We start from the raw sequence: 21,901 nt of genomic DNA on the forward strand, positions 1-21,901 counted from the left end.
ATGCAAAATTTATTAACCCCAAAAGCATTTGTTTTGGCAAGATAAGAATGACAACATCTGACGTCGCAAGGATGCAATGAAGTCCATAAATGTCTCATTATGTTTCCTGCTATAGCACATCTTGAGAAACTGGTTGCAAGCAAATTGACAAAGGGGGAGAGGAGAACAAATACTAGTTTTCTTGCTTTTGGAATTCTGCACAATTTTTATGCTTTATATTTTGAGGGAATCCTGCTGTGGTCAGTCATTCACAAACAGAATACTGTTTCCTGCATTCTAGAAATCGTTCTTGACTTTTGTGCAGTGCAATTCTGGATATGTAGGTGATGTTTACTGGATCAGAACATTATAGCTTATCTTTTTAGCATTTGGGTTTTATGTTGTGTTAAGTTTGTAAATTGTTTACACATGGTGTACAAATATGGAAATGTGCAGATTTCACAAACATTGCAATGGCAAAAATTTGTAAGAATGTAGTGAATTATTGGACATCTACAGGAGATGCTTTACAGTGTTTAGAGTTTTCATATTATCTTCGTGTTATCAGTGTCCTGTCACTGGTATCTCATTGTACTGATTTCATGAAATGATTAGATTTCCATAATTTTTTTAATAGAAAGTTGTCTGTACTCCTTTTCTTTGTACAGGAATGCACTCTCAAGAATTCTAAGTCAACATAGTCATCTCATAGTTCAGAATAGCATTTTATTCTACTAGCAGCAGGTGAACTGAAAATTTCTGTGGTTTAGTTTAGTCAGGTTTAGTTTTTACAGTTTTGTGTACATCATCTGACTAACAACTGGTCTATACAGTGTGCAGGAGTGTCCAAGCACAGTTTGTCTTGTTTTTGAGGACTTGTGGCATGGGTCTAGATCAGTAACATCATTAGAGGCAAGTGTTAAACATATAGAAGAGTGCTTTTGAAATTGAATTTTTGTACCAATAGAAGCTTTTGACACTGTGCGATTGATGGCAAGCAGTGAGCAATGGGCTTCTCAGAGGAATGAGGTAACAAGCAGCTGTAGGATTGAGACAGAAATGATAAATTGGAGTTTTTGATACAGCTAATACACAGATTATGCCATAAGTTCAAAAACAACATGATGAAAGCCTAAGTGAAGTAAGTTTAAAGTTCAAGTAGTTATTCCCTTGCAGGCACATGAATATTTGGAAATATGCAATTCAGACCACTTGTAACACATGTGTTTCCATAGATTCTTAGTATCTGATTATACCAAGCATTATTGGTCATTTTGGTATACATTATAATTATGCAGCAAACATCCTTTGCACTCTTTATTTAGGACAGTGAAATTGCAGTGTCATGCAAAAAATTAGTATCTGTTTAATTAACATAGATTACTTTCTTTCCTTCAGGAACATGGACGCCACATGGAAAAAGTGCTGGGTGCAGATTAGTTTACTCGAAAATTTTCTCACTGTCATTATATTTAAGTTACGTACAAGGTTGCAATTTCATTTAAAAGATAAAATGATTTTATCTATACTTTCTGTCTGTAGGGACTGTGTCTTCTCTTTAGCTCTGTGTAAATGTTGCTTGTAATGTATTAAAGGATGTCGCTTGTAACATGTTAAAGGAACTTCAGATCATCGAGGAGCTTTGAGCTGTGGGTGTAAATGTCTTTGTCAATTTATGCTTCTGCTGCTTTGCAGGCTTACCTTTCTGATGCAGTCAACATCTGCAAGTGCTGAATTTTATGGTAGTCTGATGTTTGAGTAAAACTATCTGTGCATTGCCTTAAATATTACATCGATGTATTGTCATTTCTCATTTCTACAGTTAACACAGTGGTCAAATTTTTTGTCACTGGCAAAGATTATTGAAGTGATAATTTGTACATTATTTAATGTGCCTCAAATAGTTTACATTCTTAGCAAAGTTTGGTTAAAATTGGACACTGAACATTTCAAAAATGTAATGGAATTATAATTATGCAGATTTTTATTTTTACTATTACTTTAATTGTACATGGAGGGGAAATGAAAAATCCACAGTGTTTTAGTAGAAAAATGGATACATGGGAATACTCGTCTGTAAATACGGATCTGTATTACTGAGGCTCTTGGGAGCTGTCAGCGGAACTGCTGAACTTGCGCAATATTTTGAAATCATCTGCTCATTATTCTCTATGATGTTGGCTGCTACAAAAAGGACATTTTATGGTACAGTTTATGTAATGAAAAAAAATGGAGCTCACTAGCATCAGCTGAAAAGCAGCACAGAACAGTCAAAATAACTAAAAAACAAAAATGGGGCTGTCTTGAAATTTTTATCAAATGTATGAAGTTGAGCAGTTGCTACATGAGATTATTGCGAACTTTCAGCAGTACCACAAAAATTTTACACCACGTCTGAGTATGCTATAAATTGTATATTTTGAAATAAATTAGGCGAGTTTTATTCCCAGATAACTTCATTTCATAAGGAGAGACCACTGTGTGAACTGAAACAGGGATGTGCTCATCTTAGCAATCAATCTTTTCAAAAGTTAGTTAGTAGTAACAGCTTATTAAAAATTCTAGGCCTCTAATTTCTGCATTGCTTATTTTATTTATTTATTTTTTTACACTAAAAGTGTGGAATTAATTTGTTCTGAATACTTCCTAATTATAAGGAAGTTGGTGTATAACTCTTTTTGGTGCTTCCTGACATCACAGTTATGTGGAGAATTCAGAAACTAGCAAATAAGTAGTAGTATCAATAAACTTAACATAGCAAAAACACTATTTTCCTTAAAAAAATGCTAATAATCCATTGTAGACATAGATTTCATGCTTCAAATGCTTTCCTTAAGCTTACAGTGACACATGATTAGACAATGCTGAGGCACCTTTAGATTACTTGAAATACTTTACTGAAACCCCTTAGGTAATGTAAGTCTCAGAAGGTTAATCACTTTGTAACCAATTTTCAAGCAAAGTATTTTTGTAAACATAGTCGCAGAATTTATCTTAGGAAATTAATATGTGACGTGGCTGTTATGGTCCACACAGCCTGCACTGTTCCTTGACAGTAAGTGGTAACTGATAGATGCCATCCCACTTCTGTGGCATCTTTATATGTGCCACTACTCAGTATGCAAAATGCGTAACGTGTTCTGCTGCGTTGCACATGCGGACCTTATAGACTGGTCCTCTTTCATTTCCTGTGTACTTCATAGCTCAGTGTCTGGAAACCATCAGTTTCCCAAAGCAGTAAGATGTGGTTCTCGGGAAATCTTGAAAAATTGACTTTGAAGATATCCAAGCTCTGTTAAATACAAAACATTTCTGCAGTTGTAACGGATCCATCCTTACCCGAGTGCTTAATGTTGTAACTGTCCAGTTGGAAGGGCAATGGCTCTCATCAAATGCATTTTTTTTTTTTTTTTTTTTTTACTTTAATTCAAATATTGCAATATAATTTTTATTTTTAATTGCAGTTTACATGAAAATGCGAATACTCATAATACATTAAAATTTGGTACAAATACTTGAAATATCTTATTGATAATACAGACATTATTAATAATACTGCTCAGTTATTTTATCATTAATATGTTACATTGTATTTTAGCCTATTAGTTGGAGTTTACAAGTTATTTTTATTGGAAGTCTTGCATGAGGAAAAGGACGGAAATGTAGGTCGAAAGAGAGTAGATGTTGCTCACTATTTGCATTTCACAGTTACTTTCAGAATGGTGAAACTGTAGTACAGTTAAGTATTGTTATTTATAAATATAGTAAATAAGGATTATTATCATCTGAGGTGCGAAATCTGTCGACAAATCTGTTACCCTCAATTCTTGTGTGATCAGTGATTAAAAAAAGAAAGACACTAATTTAATTAAAAATTATGATTCAACATTTGTTGATTAACATGTCAGTTTGATGACAGAATTCAAATTAAAGTAGAAAACACAGGACAAATCCGAGCTGGACTCGCACTTGGAGGGTTCCATACCAACTTGATTGTGTATATAGGTGTCTTGAGGTGTCAGGTATTCTGCCTGATATCAGGATTATTCTTGCACGATATTTAGACAGCGTGACTAGTTACCTTCATTTTCTACCATAAACTGCTTGTCGATTCGAATGGGTCCATTATTTATACCTGTGGTCGTGCTGCTCTGTGGTCAGTTCCAGGTGCTCCATGTATAGTCTGCTCCTGCTAGAAATGTCCTTAGATGTTTCCTCTTCTTCGGTCCTGTGCACCCATATGTGTATGTGTCATAGGCATAGACTGTCAGTGGAATGAGCAGTTCTTAAAGGACCTGCAATGCTAGTGCCAGCGTGGCACAATAGTTGGGTGGCCTTTACGCATGTCACTGCTAGATGGTAAAGACACCAGTTTTCACAGCGGAAGGGACGTTAAGTTCATTGTAGCTCAGTCAGCTACCATGAAACAGTTGTAAATTATGTACACAAATCTCTCCCTGGGAATTATTCCAACTATTACAGAAAATTGGATCAAAGTCCTTGCAGTAGTTCCTGAGATTCTTGATGGATGATGAATGCAATTTGTTTGTAATGGCAAGAAATAGTTTTTATATTATATAATTATAAATTAACAATTTTCTGGGTATTTTAGGTACTTGTACTGTGAAATCTGGTCTCTTGCCAAATTTCATGAGTCTACATTAACGGGAAGTGCGATTAGTGATAACTTGCCATATTTTTTGATTGCATTGACTTAGACCAAGGGATTGTAGATCTTAGTATATGACATAAATTTCAGTTTGATACCTCTAGCCATTTCTGGGAAAAAGGGCCAATAATAGACAACCAGACAGACGCCAAAGTGAATTTATAAGGGTTCCATTTTTATTGATTAAGGTATGAAATGCTAAAACCAAGTTGCATCCAGCAAGAATCAAACCAGTGAGCTTGTGACAACAAAACTACAACACTGTACACTGAACTAAAGGGCAGCTCTGTTACAAATCAACAGTTTTCATACTTAGGTGTTCAGGAAACTTCAGAGTCAATTTTTTCATCTGTTTTGAGCAATGGATTCACACTGCTATAGCAAATTTGTGTCCAGGCACTAAGCATCTGTATTACTGTAAGAAAGAAGGAAATGAAAGAAGGCCAGTTCTTATTCTCTATAGTGAATAATTGTAGAGCACTTAATATTAATGATAATGACTATGTGAGTATACTGTAAAGGGTCTGAGACTGGAAGTCTTGGTTTAATAGAAATCTTCTGCACATATTGTAAGACAGATTGTGCCCGCAATGACTAGTCATGTGTTACTGGCTTATGCTTTTGTTCAAGCTTATTGTATTGTCTCACGTGCCGTTCAGCGTAATTAATGTACTCAAATGTTCTCTGTTTTCTCTCCCTCTCCCAACATCCACCCTGTTTCGCCAACTTGCCGGTGACGTGGCTCGCTCTGGGATCTGTCCCTCTGTGCCCCCTCCCACCACCAATTGATCCATCTGGGCCCTCTTCCCACTTCTTCTGGCACTGAAGTCTGTCGGCTGGGTGCTAAAGCTCAGTTCAAGATATCCCTGGGTCCGGGCAAGGCCCCTTTTCAGATCGTCTCGAGAAAGTGACGATGCAATGCCAAAGTCCCTTCCCTTTTCAGCAACAGTGAGTAACAGCATCACTTACATTGTTAAGTGGTGGTTCATTAATGTTAAGCATTTAGTGTTTTTATTTGTTTTTGTCCCTGTCTGTTTGTACTTTTTGTTCCCAGCATCGTGACGAGTTGGACCCAAGCAACTCGGGGAACAGGAATGTGTTTGTTTAGTCTTTGTTTGTGTCCTTTTCTCTCTCTTTCCTGTCACTTTTGCAAAGTGGTTCAGAAAAAATGCGAGCCAATAAGGTTTTGTGCATATGTCGGTCGCTACTGTAAAGACTAGTCATGTGGACTGCATGAAAAATCACCATAGTTTTTTATGATTTCGTGGTTTCTGAGTGGCTTTATATATGGAAAGATTGCTTGTCAATGAGGAGGGATCCAAGAACATTTTCCCTTCTCTGTATTAAGAGCATGTACAGTGTTTACAATGAGAACCACTTTCAAAAGCAAATCTCCTACACCACCCCCTACTGCTGTTATCCTGTAGAAGCTGATGTAGGTGCAGATGTAATGAAAACTGTGGGGAGAAAGAATTGAAACCTACGGATATGTAGTGTAAGGGAAGCAGTTCGTGTTAGTATATTGTTTTTATAAACACAGAAAGCAAGTCACCAACATTGTGTATTGTTTGTACCTACAGTACGGAAAGACCTAACACTGCGCCTGCAATTCAGGTTCTTTAACAACATCCGCAGGAAAAGTCTGATCAAGTAAAGGTTTCAAAAGGTACTACACAAGGGAGGTGAGGCATTTTAGCAATGCCAGTTCACTCCCTGGAATATTATTTTCTTTGGCTGCAACTTTGCAATCTACTGAGTATGGCTTCTGTTTTAACATGACTAGCTGTATGCTTGTGTGCCCGTAAAATGGGGTGCTTTATAAATTGCGTGGGTAATGGTCAGGTGAGCATGAGTGAATCGATCAGTAAGATTTGACACTGTACAGTCAAGCTTATTAACAGGCATGTAATGCCAGATGCCCAATAACCAATGTAACACATATATTTGAAATACAAAATAATGTTTCTGCAGGTCACAGCCTTCAGTAAGCAAAAATATTTCACATCCACTGGTAACAGTAAATTTTCTGCAAACTGGTTATTTCTCCAGTCAGAGTAATTTTAAGTGGTTCAGATAATCAATTTTATCATTTGAGGTGTATTATAAAAAGACAACAATTAAAAAGAAAATAATATTCAATAATAAAAGAACACCAAAATAAAAAGGGAAAAGTCTGCTTGCAACAAAGCAGCTGACTGATACATATGTACACAAAAGCTGACAGATTCACTAAGGTTTGGAACTTGGTCTTCCTCCCAGGTAAGAGGGACAGAAAACAAAGGTATGGAAGAAACTTGGCTTTTGGAGGAGTCCACAAGTGTGTTTCTCTGGTCTCGGGGCAGGAGATGTGCAATAAGGTGGAATGAAAACTGGGCCAATAATAAAATATGTCTTATCAAATGTAAGAGCCACAACACAGCAAAACTGAGCTGGGAGAAATATTTCTTATTATTTTAATTACAAATCATATAGGCAATATTGGTGAGACTTGTCGATGGTAACTACTGTAACAGCAAATTGTTTTGCTGCAGATATGCATAGAGTGTTCTCGGCCTGGGATGTAGAAAGAAATTTACCTAAGTTTTCTCATATAAGGGTCCTGGTTATAGCCGTGGACTAATATAAAATCGGGACACTACTACCAAGACAGTAAGTCCTCAAACGAAATCTGTTACTGTATGTAAGAATGAAATATACAACTGCAGGCTCTTAGGCATAACAAAACATCTTTATAGATTTTTAAAGTAATGAATACTTTAATTCTGTGTTACTATATAGTGCTCACAATAGCAAATAACTGCTCTGAATCAACCAAGAAATATCTTTTAGCAGGAAAATAGTTTACCATCTTTCAACATTCTTGAACAAGCAGTATTACTCTGTCTTGTCACTCCATTACTGCCATTAAATATTCATTATGCTAGTGAAAAGTATTCTCTTATTTATGGTCATTGTTACTCATGTAATATACATGGATTAAGAACTTTTCAGTGAATGTTTCATGTGTTCACTGAAGTTCCCATTTAAGATGACATGTAACTACAGTAATGCTTATATGAGTAAAGGCATTTAAAGGTGTGAGGGACCATACAAACATTCATATTTACATAGCTCAAGTTGTCTAAATTTATTGTTCGTTTTGTTGCTGTCATTTAATTGTGATTTTTACATCTCATAATAATGGCCTTTCTCAATCTGAGTGACTTTTCTGCCCAGTCCTTCAAAAGACCAGTTTATAGAATGAAATTTTCACTCTACAGCGGTGTGTGCTCTGATATGAAACTTCCTGGCAGATTAAAACTGTGTGCCGGACCAAGACTCGAACTCGGGACCTTTGCCTTTTGCGGGCAAGTGCTCTACCAACTGATCTACCCGAGCACGACTCACGCCCCGTCCTCACAGCTGTAAAGTTTGGAAGGTGGGAGATGAGCTACTGGCAGAAGTAAAGCTGTGAGGACAGGGCATGAGTCGTGCTTGGGTAGCTCAGTTGGTAGAGCACTTGCCCGCGAAAGGCAAAGGTCCCGAGTTCGAGTCTCGGTCCGGCACACAGTTTTAATCTGCCAGGAAGTTTCAAAAGACCAGTTTCTTTAAATTCCTTCCTGTTTTCAGCCAATGGAAAATCTGCCAGGTTCTGAGTAATAGTGACTGATCAGCTTCTGCGTATATCAATGTACCATTATGCAGGTTAGGTAGACATTTATACTTCACAGAACTAGGACTGCTCAGTAACTCCAAATATACACATAAAACTGACTTAAGAAATCAGCAGTCTTCCTTATCTCTGCCAGTGATAATACCAGGATGAATACAACATTTATGTTGATTACTCTTACTGTAGGCTTTATTTGTGACACACTATTAATCACAAAGCCAGATTATTAACACTGTTTAACTGAGCTGGCTTGTTATGAAATAACACTTCTTTGAGTAAAGGTGGTTTCATTAAATTTATGCTTACATTAACTATCAGTAGATTGTGTTATGACACAGTTAATAAAAGTGAAAAATATGTGACACAACACTCCAAACAAACCACTGCAAGGGGAGAATGGTGCTCACCTATTATGACAAAAATACTGCCAAAGCAATACAATATGCAAGCAATGTATTTCAGGCTGCTGGAATTTGAGTTCTTTCATCAGTAATAGAATACAAAATAAATACTCTCCCTTTTGGTGCTTATACCTTCGTATTCCCTAGAATTCTTTGTTTTTTGTTGAAGAGAGAACACGAAGATATGAGCAGTTACGTTATGTGACATGTGAAAACATTCAGTGGTCACGAAAATCCTTTTCCTTAATTTTTTATCGTTTCATTATTTCAATTTCAGTATTTGAAAGATCATTCACAGCATTTTTTCCTTCCTTTTCATTTTTGTACCTGTTCTGCAAAATATGCATTCTTATTGGTTTCACATAATTTCTGCCACCCCTCTCTGTTACAAGGAAAAAAAGGCAAAGATTTAACTTAGATTCAAACCAATTAAAATATGAGTAGTGCAAATGAAACAGCTACCAAGTTTCAGTTCAAATAACATAGCTACTAGATCTCAAGAAATTTAGTCTGAATCTTTGTGGTCTGTAGCAATCTTCCAGGGTATTATTGTCAGTGGTTTAAAAAAAAGAATAAAGAAAGAAAAGGATACTGCCACCACCAGTAAAGGGGAATAGTCTTGTAATTAATAGTAATCTGTACCGCAGCTGCTGTAAATTTCTCAAAGGAAGTCATTTTATTGCATAGGCTGCTGTTTCATTTAAAGAAAAAAAAATTATTTCCTTATTTGGCAATTAGCTAACATGATAGAAATTTTAAGGTGCTTACCACAGCATGTACGTTTTCGCTTCAATAATTACGCCAACATATTTTAATGTATTACATATGGCAGCACAGTGACAAGCTTTTATAAGGGTTACGCTTTTCCCATTTTATGTATGGACAGGTGTGCATGTAACTACTATGGTTGTGCTAAACTGTTATTAGGGATGCCATTACACGTTGCTTCCTCACTGATGTATGGAATTTATATCACACTATAAACATAACAGTTTTTATTGTGTGTAGCTCAATAATATCTGAGGGGGGTTAAATTAAATAATTGCTAAATAATGAAGTGAAATGTTTGTTTCAAAATAAAACATCATACTACACAGGACAGTGATTTCCTTCAAGTTGTTGAAATTAGTTATAAAACAATAAATTATCATCTTGTGTTCTTGACCAATGATCATATCTGCCTCACTTAGTTGTCATATACAACTGTGAGAGTAATTAGTGTATTACATTTTTAGCTATTACTTTGCCCTGGTGGCAAATATTTACCGAGTGGTACACCTGACAATATTTCCACTATTTTTAGTGCTTTTAATGGTGGTGGTTCATAGTAACTTTATTCATGGCACTTCCAAGTTTCGATTAGCAGCACAAATATCTTCAAGCAAATGAGGAATGTTTCACCCATAAAAAGTGGCCACTGATTGTTTACTACCTAGATACTATTTCACAAAAGCTGTGTATGATATTGCTGCAAATGGCTTTACGCAAACAATTTGTAACTTACTGTCTTTGTTCATCAATTTTTTCTCACTATTTTTAACATTTGCTTGTAAGGTGACAACATTGTTTTTAGGTTTTTACAGAATCAGCCAATGTGAATTTTTGAGTTTTGTCATTTATATCAGTAATTGATGACTAGGTCATGTAATTTTTGAAACAGATATACTTTTTAAAGTGTTTATTTCTTTTTATCAGTTTTCCTCAGTTTCCTATCCTTGTGGCAATGAGTGCATCTTTTAGAAAGATTTTTGTAAAATAATGTTTTCAACCAAAAAACATGAAAGCTGCTCGCAGAACGTTACAGAATATCTTGTGATGGAGCTGTAACATGGAATTTATCATATTACTGTTTGCATTACTCTGAACAACTGACTCACTCATTACAATGTCCCAATACTCTTATTCCAGTTCCTATGGACCAGCTTGGGTACATTGTCCCAATATTCCCGATGATAGTGTCTGTTTTGTTTTGTCATGGTGATCATTTGTTTGGTATTTTTATTTTGGTTTTGCTATTTTTAATGAGATAATTGGTAGTACTTTTTTTATAGTTACAGTCTCACCTCTTGGTTTCTGGTGGGAAGTATTACCACTCAAACAAAAAAAGCAAACATCAAGTCACAGTAAAAGAGGATAATGGTTCCAATTTATATCTCTTCACTTGATGTGAAGTATATTACAGCATTAATGTAGGGGAATTACCTCTGCTAATGCTATTAAATTTGTATTTTGCAAGTAATTTTGTGTGTTTGGTTGTGTAATTTTTGTGTGGTGTGTTTACTAACTTTAAATCTGTTGAAGGCATGGAGCATGAAGCAGGCGAAACAGGCGGGGAAATGGCTTTTACCCATCAATTATGACCAACATACACATAATGAGAAAAAAATGGCTGGGCGTAAAGAACGTGCGTGTTCTCTCTCTCTCTTTCTTTTTCTTCCTGAAACTTAGGTACATTATTTGTTTCACTGAATGACCGTAATAATTTATCGCAGTAGGCCAAAAGAATTGACTTAAAATTACGTAGAGTGAAGTAAATGGAATTGGAAGTAAAGAGAGCAGGAAAGTTATGAACAGGTTGAGGAAATTGCAGGAGAGAAGTGAAAATAAAGCTGAAACTGGTGTTGATTGTTAGATATTTTGCCATATTTATATCTGTGACACTTTTAATAGACATATAAAAACTTTAACATAATTCCAATCTCTTGGAGGCATGTGATGACGTCATTGTAAGCAGTTTTTTAAAGTACTAAACTTATTTGTCCTTGAAATGATGATGATGATGATGATGATGAAAAATTTTCCAATATATTTTTTGGACCTTCATGTTTTGTTTCCTGCCTTCCATCAAATTATGAAAAACTTCACAGTCTCATCTGGTTTTTTTTTCCCCCACCCTCTGGATATGATAGTTATCTGAAGGAATCCAAACACCTTTTCTTGAGTTTCTGACTTTTTACCATTTTTAATTTTTAGTATGGAAAGACTTTTTCATGAAATTCCCAATGGATTGACACAAAGCCTGTCTCCATCCTTGCCGTTTACCTGTCCCTGCTACTGTATCCCAAAGCAGTTTGGTTGGAGTTACATACCACACGCTTTCCCCTGTAACTAGCATCCAAGAAGCCGTTTCCCACCAACCTGTTTGCCTGCTCTGTGTGTTGAATGTTTCATAATGAAACACAACTGCTAGTGGTGAGACCATTTTGCATGCCTGTACTAATCTTTTTTTGCCATAGGTGTTACCAAAAACTGTTGTCAGGGGTCAATCATCTGGAGCATTTTTCTCTAATAATGGATTGATAACTATTTAATTTTATTTTAAAATTTTTAAAAATTACAATTTTCATTAACATTAAATCTTAAAGACCCTTTTAGCCTGAATATTGAAAATTTTTGTCTCTCAGTTTGATCATGCTATCTGTATGTTATCCTCTGGGAAGGCTGTGAAGAAGATATTTATTGCTTCTTGTTCAGACACACTCCCATCCCAGATTTGAATAGTGGTTGTTGGTAGCACCATTTTGAGTAGTATATTTTAAACTCAGATTTTGTTGTTCCTTGTTTTTGTTTTTGGAGTTTAATTCTGAAGGTGTGTTCCTCTGTTTTACAGTACGCCTGTCTCGTGTGGGAGCGACAAACTCGTAGTGTGCGATGATGTCTCTAATAGGTAGTAATACTATACCTTACTCTAATAGAAGCTGGATGATCTTTCCCAAAACACTGGTGTCCACATAAGATTTAATATATGGGCACAAGTTTACATTGTGCGTACGCTAGAGAGTTGTTTGACTGTTGCACATGTTTTAATCTGTCAGATGACTCACTTGTCTTCAATTCTGCGCACTCTTTACGAACTGATAGAGGTCAAGCTTTTGTGTGAATTCCAAAGATCAGAAGCCATAAAAAGTAAGATTATTATGTACAACTAACGTTACTTCTGTGAGACTTCCAGAAATTTTTATTTGGGAAAGACATCCATAAACAACTAATTTTTTAGAGAGATTATTAGCCCATAATACTGAAACTTCTGTTACATATACTATCTAAAAAATTAGCTATTTAATTACAAAAAAAAAGTGTGAAGTTACATTGATACAAGCTGTCAGCACTGTGCTAATCTTGTATAACTGGAGCAATAATTTCAATATTCCTTACATCATCAACCTGATTGGAACACAGATATACGATGATTGACACACTGAGTGATATTTCTTATGGTATTTCTGAAATCGTCATAAATTGAGGATAGAAATAATAGTTAAATGGTTGAAGTGTAGATTCAGTAGTAGAAGAAAAACACAGGTGAGATATCAAAATGGTTTCTGCTTTATCATCCCGAGTTAATTATCCTGTAACAGAATTTTCACTATTCTCAGAATTTCCATGCATTACACGTATCACATGAACGTCCCAGCCTGACCCCACTGCACTGGGGAAAGGTAGGTTTCTCACTTGTATTACTGATTTCAAAACCAGAGTAGCAAGATGTGAAATTATTAACACAGAATGTTGTGGTTTTTGTGTGTGTAACTTTAAGCAATCAGGTAAAAATCATTACTGTGAAAGGGGATATTATTGTTTATCTATTTTTCGCTTCTTACAAATCATGAAGTGGCTTATACAAATACACTGGCAAAGTTATGTCTTAATTATTAATTTTGTTTTGAAGTTGCATTGGCTTTAGCGTGAAACCATCAATACTACAAAAGCCATGAGGTACTTTAAAGAAAGATGCTAATAAAATGGTTGATTGCAGCATAAACCACTGGGGCTCAAAATGTTAAAGCTTTTCCAGTGGACAGTACTGATCTTGTAACTGAAATCTTCATAGAGTAAAAAGAAAAACAGTTTCAGCTTACACCTACTAAACATGTACCATATTTACCCGAGTAAAAGATGACCCCCCCCCCCCCTCTTTTTTTTTTTTTTTTTTTTTTTTTGAGAGGCTCTTTGATAAAAATTTATTTTTAACACTTTCAGACTAATCAAAATTACAAACTGTTTTATTGACATAAAATATGTGTCAAATAGTTAATATTATACCTCTTTTAAACAGCCAGTTTTTGATTGTCTACATTTTAATACTACATAGAGGAAGAAAATAAACAGAAAGAAATGGTTTACATTCATTTTCAAACCATTTTCTTTTCTACCTTTTCAGCTTACTATCATTGTAGTCCATGGGATCACTATTTATTTCTCTCTCTCTCTCTCTCTCTCTCTCTCTCTCTCTCTCTTTCTTTCTTCCCCCACCCTTTCCTCCTCCCTGAATACGTGTTTACACTGTCTCTTGCTTTCAAACACATTACCTGACTGCTGCTCCGTCATTGGCCATATTGAACCAGTTGACACACACTCCTTTCATTCCCATCATACGAGCGACGACAACATTGCAGAAGAAACAAATAAGTACACCACTGGCCCTTCTCTAGACTTTTACCATCTCCTGCATAAATCAATACTATTATTGAGTGTGTATCATCCAATTTTAAAGTCAGTTCTATTCTGAACACAAATGGATTCAAACAAACTGCAGCTTAAACACAGTAGATGTCCATAAAAAGCCAAAAGGTTCCTGCGGTTGGTAATTTCTCACTTACCGCTTCCCTCTATGCAATCAGCTCTCACTATTCCCCTTCCAACTCTTCTGTAGTGCTGAACTTGAGCAACTGTGAAAAACTGACTGCAATATTTTATAGTGTGCAGGTCACATGTAACAACATAAACTAATACATAAATAAAAGATCATAATTACGATTCAGTCCCATTCTCAAACTTCCACTCATCCCACGATCTGGTGACATCTGTTGGTGCTTTCTCCACAATGGGTGTTGCTGCTGTAATTTATTCTCAAGATAACAATCACCATCAGTTTAATATGATTTATTTCATTTGTTGACATTTTATTCTGGATTAATTTTCAGTCTTGTTTCAACTGCATGTCACCATTGTGTTCTAAAGTGATTAAGGTAACATTTTTACCCAGTAAATGTAATACGTGAACAGCAACTGATTTTCTCATTTGCAACCCGCTCAGTGAATCATTACAATCTCTCGTAACCAAAGAAAATATGGGTCTTAGTTATGAATCAGCTAATGTTTCTTGAAATAAGACATTTCTGTTTTTGAATGTTACCTTTATTTAAAAATAATGTTTGTTTGCAGTATCCATACAAGTATGAAAACATTTATTGCAAACCTGTTCAAGTACACAACTGTCAAATTTTAATCAGAGCAATAGACTGTTGTTGTGGCTAGTTCACAGTTTCTTACCACTCTCTTGCACTAGCACTGCATGAGTCAATGTCATGTGATTGTTCAAACAATGATGACACTGCATCAAACAGTTCAGTGTATCGGGAAATCTTGAGCCTGTTGGAACGCAAGTGTCATTTCCTGAGACCTGCCTTTCCAAATTCTTCAAAATAAATTTACATCTGACCTCAACAGCAAAAGCTCAATCTCTAAATGTAAGACGACCCTTATAAATGTAAGACTATCATTGTAAACAATGTAAACATTTTAACCTTGGCAACAGTAGTTTAATCTGTGCATATGAGAAGACCCTGTATTTTTCGTACGATGAATTTGGGGAAAAAACTTCTTATGATCGGGTAAACATGGTACTTGACACACTGATTTTTGTTAAATTATAGAACCATTTTTGATGTAATTACTACATTTAAGGTTGTAAAAGTAGGTCAAATACAACAGGACAGAATAATCTTCCATTGACAATCATCAAAAACAGTACAATGGCCATAAAATATAGAACACTAATCTCCAATCCCAAAATTATGAAATGGAGGACATCTTACATGTGTGTGTATGAACTAAAAGTGACATCCATGTTTGTAGGGAAGCGTGAAAGTTGTTCAGAAAATGTATGAAGAATAAGATAATACACAGCGCTTCAGGAAGGACAGTTGATATTTGAGCTGATGTCTATACAATCTTGATTAAAAAGGACTGCATAGAGAGAGTTTTTATTTTCAGTAGATAAAACTGCATGAAACTGATATGTGTGTTTATGATGGGCAGATCTGGAATTTTCAAGCAGTGCAAGAACCAACCTGCAACTTTTTCTTTCTTCATTGAATTGGATAACAAAAAATAACTGGTTTCTACTTTTACAATTACTGGTTTCAGATAGGGCCTACAGATATAAACAGGTCACTATTGCAGTGTAAGAAGCCTCATATGACAATCTGTGCTTCTCTGTGTAATGGTGGGTCTTATGTTGGAATACTGATCTGAAGATGGCTGTGCAGATCACAGCTAAAACCAGTAATTTCAAAAGTAAAACTAACGATTGTCATTTGCTGGTACAAAAGAAAAAGAATATTTTTGGAATCTTGTAATTCTCCAGAACTACAGTTATATAATACTTCACACAATGTGCAATTACTGGTGCACACTTCCACATACCTACAGACAGATCCTTTGGTGCAGTTGACACTCTAATGTGGCTGTTTCCTCAGCAGACTTACAAGGATTGTGGACATATATCTACTGAAAAAGTGGCAAGGTGAAACAGCATTTGTACCAGCATGTGTCTGACAAGCCTTTGAAAGGGATGGCTAATGAATTTTTTTGGGAGTAATAATACTACTTTTTTGTTTCCATATTTCAGCTTCCTTGTCTTCCAACCCTTGCCTCCTGAAACTTATACTGCTAAAACTCCAATTCACTTGACGGGACACTATTTTGGGACTGACCAGTTCAGGACTACTCCAGTTCGTAAATTCATGTGCTGGTTGATAGAAATTGCGTGTTACGGCACTGTAGCTTTCAAAGGGAGCAATTCTCAAGGTGACAGATTCAGTTACTTAATTTTCTTGACATAAGAAAGTTGTAAACAAAGTCAGTCTCATTACTTCTCATAGAAATGCTGTACGTAGGAATCGCCACCATATAATATTCTTCATAAGAGCAGAAATTTATTACCTCTTGGCACAGAATCATATTTAACTTATATTTCGTGTGCACAGAGTACACAACTTTGGATACTGTTCCAAGGAGCACTATAATAATTACGTCAGTATCTTCGTAAAATATGAATAAACAGGGCATATCTTCCATTTTTGGTTCAGTAAATGACAGTACATGGCTTGCAAGAAATGATATGTTGCACATAATTTATATGTGCCATACAAAGTGGTAGTAAGCATGGAAGTAAGTAGTACAAATAAAATGAGAAGCTGTGCTGTATAAAATGGATGTAAAATCATTGAAATCTAAGTGTGTCTACTAGAGGTTGAACTGCTGTGGAGAATCAGGGGGCTGGACCTAGTGAAAAATATTGACAAATTTGAGAGTTCAGCTGTGTGCACTAGGGTCAGGGGATCACCTTATTTGCATCCTTAAAATTGTCATAAATTGTCAGGAAACTTCCCGACACAGTCAATCTGAGAAATAAATGAATTCGAATCGTTCGGATCTGCCAGTTTGTTGAGCACAAGTACACTTGTCCTTCTGTCTCTCTTGTATATGTTAAAATGATTTTAACAAAACTGTTTAATCACACAGAATCAGTAAGCGTGCGACACCCCCCCCCCCCCCCCCCCCCCACACACACACAGACACACAAAAAAATTCCAAGGCTGTCAAAATCATGTCGTGTGTGTGTGTGTGTGTGTGTGTGTGTGTGTGTGTGTGTGTGTGTGTGTTTTGTGCATTGTACTGTCCAGTGTTGTATGTGTCTGCACATCACCACTGCATTCCCCCATTTTGAGTTTCGCTTTTTTGTGTGGTGATTGCCATTTGTGTTTCCTAATGATTTTGTGAAACAGTCTGCAGTATGTTGCTAAATTCCAATAACTTTTTATATATTTAAGACTGAAAATCTCAAATATGTTTGCATTACTAAACAAACAGCATAAAAACCTTTTGTAAATAATTAAACATATACATGTTTTGTTAATTACTTTAAACACCATATTCCAAATTATAGGTGGTTTTTCTTTTAGCAATAATGTGCAGAAAACTTGTATTTTTAAATTATATATATATTTATATGCGATTTAATTTTGTTGTTTATTCTAGGGGTCAGTGTGCACAGAAATCTCAGCTTTTTTTGTCTTTTAAACAAATGTAATTAAGACTACCAGTGATCTTTCGAAAGCTGGCTAACTTCCTTCTTAAATGCTAATAGAACTGTAACATTCTAGCCTCAAACAGTAACAACATGATTAAACATTTGGTATTGTTATAAGTATTGTTTGTAAACTGATTTAAATACTTCACACAGCTCTGGCCATAATAATACCTATCAATCATCATCAGTTTGAGCGATGAGGCTGATGCATTTGCGGAACATTAAAAGTAAATCTTTCTGACTTAAAAAGAAAAGAACACTATTTTGTTGTTAATTCCTGTAAAGAAAAATATTTCATTTATAATTAATTAATTATCACTGATATTTATTATTGTATCTGAAATATACTCTGACATGTACATTGCAACATTTTTAAAAATTCGTAACTGTGTGTTTAATGACTATTATTCCTTAAGTGTTCGTGATAAAAATATTTAAAACTATAATGATATCATTCGTATTTAACAAATGGAACATTGCGTTCAACTGAATTTCAAATGTGGCATGTTTTAGGCATTAAGAATTTCATTTCCTGTACTTTATATTTTGTGTGTGTGTGTGTGTGTGTGGTGTGTGTGTGCGTGTGTGTGTGTGTGTGTGTGTGTGTGTGTGTGTGTGTGTGTGTACGAAAGAGGGAGGGAGGGGGGGGGGGGAGAGGGAGAGAGAGAGAGAGAGAGAGAGAGAGAGAATTCTTTCATGTGTTTTGTGTAGTTTTGAACCCATGAGACTTGTTGCAGCATAAGATCTTAGTGGTACAAGGATTTCACAAGAGGATATGCAGTGTATGAACAAGTGTGTGTTTTCAAAATACAGGTATATACTGTGCAAAAGTGTCTCCTATGATAACAATTTTTATGTTGTCTTAACTTGTCACTGAGAGCAGAGTACTGCATATTCTACACCAAAAAGGATGTGTGCTAAACACGCCCCCCCCCCCTCTCTCTCTCTCTCTCTCTCTCTCTCTCTCTCTCTCTCTCTCTCTCTCTCTCTCTCTAGTATATATCATGTAGACCAACTTGGGCATAAAAGCAAGATAGCAAGAAAATATGGGTATGATCTGATACTGTTGCTGAAGGTTTTCACCCTGGAATTGATTGTTTTGTGGTGGTTGTAATATTATTGGAAAAATTTAAATTGATCGCAACATATTCCTTTGAAACTGCTTGTTATCAGTCTGTAGTTTAAATCTAGGACTAGAATGATTCAGCGAGAAGTTATGTCCACTTTGTTGTAGGTGGCAATTTCACTCAGATGATATAGTAATGTGTGTTGTATTACACAGCTCTTAGCCACTAAAATGCACAAATTGTGAGCAGAAGATCTGGATATTTGGGAAACAAAGTAAAAAGAAAGAAAAAGTTAGAAAAATCACTTCCTTGGGTATATTGATAGGCAAATGTCATTTAATCACAGATGCTGTTCAAAAAAAGGAAGGGGGAGGGTTGCAGTGTGATTTTCTCTCTACCGTATGCTTTTAGCTGTAAATAAAATGTTCATTGAACAAAGTAGTGTTCAGTTTTTCGTGTAGAGCTAACAGTAAAACAGTTCTGAAAAGAAAACTGGGTAGTTTTTGATAATTTGATGTGCATCATTTAGTCAGTCACTACCTTGTGCCCGGCCTACAGGGAAAATAATTAGACTATAACTGCTCTCAGTATTTTGTCTTTAACAAAAGACTACATATTTTCTGTAACACAGCACAGAAAGGCTACAATAAAAAGTAACTGAGGTCAGAACTCGTATAAAAGGGTAGAGAGCAGACCATGAGGGCTGAAAATGAATGGTTCATACTGGTTTCCAAGAAACTATGGAATAGAGGGCCAAATTATAAACAATCTAGTGACAAGACACCAAAGTACACTAGAAGAAGAGCACATAAAATATTCTGTTTACTTAAATCTTTCATTGTGAACATTCTAAATTTTTCATTTTGGACATTCATCAGTCAATATCTGCACACTTTTTTACGTGACTGCACCTCCTCTCTCTACTGAGTTTACCCCTATTTTTTCTTTTTTATTTGATTCCACTGTGATTGATGTAATTTGCTATTGTGGGATATTAAATTTAAATATGACACCTTGTGTCTTACATGGTTTAAGTTTCTCATACTGTGTGTGCATGATCTAATCTCATGTAACAAGAAAAACTTGTATCTCCTAATGTGATTTTACATTGTACAGTCACACACATAATCTTTCCTTTATTTTCCTCATACCCATTGTGCTACTATTCCCCTTTTTTCTTCATTAGGGCACTGTTGTCCATTTGCAGATTTGTTGAATGAACATTTACTGACACCACAGCATTAATTAGTCAACACAACCACAAAAAGGAAGCCTCTTAAGCAAAGCAATGCACTCAGCATTTTAAAATGTTAGTACAGGTCAGGAAAGTATCCACAGTTGAAAGATGAAACACCACGAAGATCGAGTTGCTCTTTGTCACGGGGTGTACTGTACATGGTAGTGCAGTAGATTTGCAGAAACTTGCCAATGTCATAGTGTAATACTGGCCCATGTCCGCCTCCATAGTGCAACGGTACTGTTATCACCTGCCACGCAAGGGGGCCCGGGTTCAATTCCTGGCAGGGGACTGGGTGTTGTGTGTCCTTCATCATCATTTACTCACAAGTTACCGAAGTGGCGTCAATTAAAATGAGACTTGCAATACGGCGGCCGAACCTCAAAGGAGATATCCTGGCCAATAAATGCCATACGATCATTTCATACTGGCCCATTAAAAGGTATATTCCGTTTCATAATTTGTTTTATGTACACATTTACATTCATTTCCTCTAAATGTTCCTTTGTTTCTGTGCTTTGTCCAAAAAATTATAATTCTATGCCACAGAAGGTTTCAGGACTGAAATTTGTCATTATTCCTTATTGCCACTGGCTGGGTAACAAGGATATGTGAAGCTGTTAGTTTTTTCAAACTAGAAAAAGGATGGTTTTAAGACATGTTACACACACATGGATCACTTGATGATTAGAGATTTTTAAGGTTGGTTGGTTGGTTGTTTGGGGAAGGAGACCAGACAGCGTGGTCATCGGTCTCATCGGATTAGGGAAGGATGGGGAAGGAAGTCGGCCGTGCCCTTTCAGAGGAACCATCCCGGCATTTGCCTGGAATGATTTAGGGAAATCACGGAAAACCTAAATCAGGATGGCGGAAAACCTAAATCAGGATGGCCGGACGCGGGATTGAACCGTCGTCCTCCCGATTGCGAGTCCAGAGATTTTTAAGGATCACACAGTCACTATTGCATTACTCAGTAGTATCACTACTGTTGTGAGTGTGCTGTGTTCAGTTCAGCGTCTATTTATTACCATTGTTTGGTTTTCATTTCATTTCATTTCACATCAGTGAATGGACAGCATGTAAAAGTCAAAATTTTTACGAAATGAAGTATTCATCTATTCAGGAGCTGATGGTTTATGTGAGTAGCAGTAACTGTAAAATACTTTTAGATCATTTAATATAAGGAATCAGGATCTTGCACGAAGTACTGTTTCTTCCCTGACTGAGTTAAATCACATATGACAATTGGAGTGTGCAAACTGTTTAGTGATCTGATCCTGTACTGAGTCAGTTTAACTGATTTTGAATTTTTGTGTTTAAGGGGCCAGGACACATTCTATAGCCTTGCTTCTTTTATTATTATTATTATTATTATTATTATTATTATTATTATTATTATTATTATTGTAATTACTATTTTTAGCAGATAATTTATCAGTTTGCCATGGGTTCAGATGAAGGTTTCAATATTAGTAATATTTGTGGTGTTGGAAAAAATGGAATGTAGTGATTAGACAGTGTGAAACACATGGTTATTATAAACCATTCATTCATTTTCAAAGTTCTATATTTTCCAAAGTATTGCCTGTACAAATATGATTGATGCATGAACAGAGCTGTAAACTCACAAAGTTCTCATTGTGTCCACCAGTTGATGTTGCTAGTGCAGTGTCTTGTAAAGCAAAAAAAAAAAAGTGTTTTTGTATACTGGAATATGTAACACCTTCTATTTATCTGGAAAGGTTAATCACCACAATGTTAGAGCATGGGGCACTGAAAATCCCCACGAAATTGTGGCA

General features: G+C 35.8%; 1 protein-coding gene across 5 annotated transcripts in view; it reads left to right on the forward strand.

Annotated features, from left to right (window-relative positions):
• LOC124718933 (tropomodulin) overlaps positions 1-21,901 on the forward strand; it is a 396,859-nt gene that overhangs the window by 371,668 nt on the left and 3,290 nt on the right. For 2 of the 5 annotated variants that reach the window (XR_007005943.1, XR_007005946.1), the window contains exons 9-10: positions 5,477-5,596; positions 12,312-12,368. The exons of 1 other annotated variant lie outside the window; for it this stretch is intronic. Coding sequence is in view for 1 of the 4 variants with exons in the window: in XM_047244596.1 (XP_047100552.1) it covers positions 12,312-12,346 (35 nt within the window). In the remaining 3 variants the exon portion in view is untranslated. Of the gene's footprint in view, positions 1-5,476; positions 5,597-6,228; positions 6,315-12,311; positions 12,369-21,901 lie in introns of all 5 variants that reach the window. 2 more of the 5 variants (XR_007005945.1, XM_047244596.1) reach the window with 2 other exon arrangements.

Source organism: Schistocerca piceifrons, chromosome 10 (assembly GCF_021461385.2).
Source record: "Schistocerca piceifrons isolate TAMUIC-IGC-003096 chromosome 10, iqSchPice1.1, whole genome shotgun sequence".
Classification (NCBI taxonomy): domain Eukaryota; kingdom Metazoa; phylum Arthropoda; class Insecta; order Orthoptera; family Acrididae; genus Schistocerca; species Schistocerca piceifrons.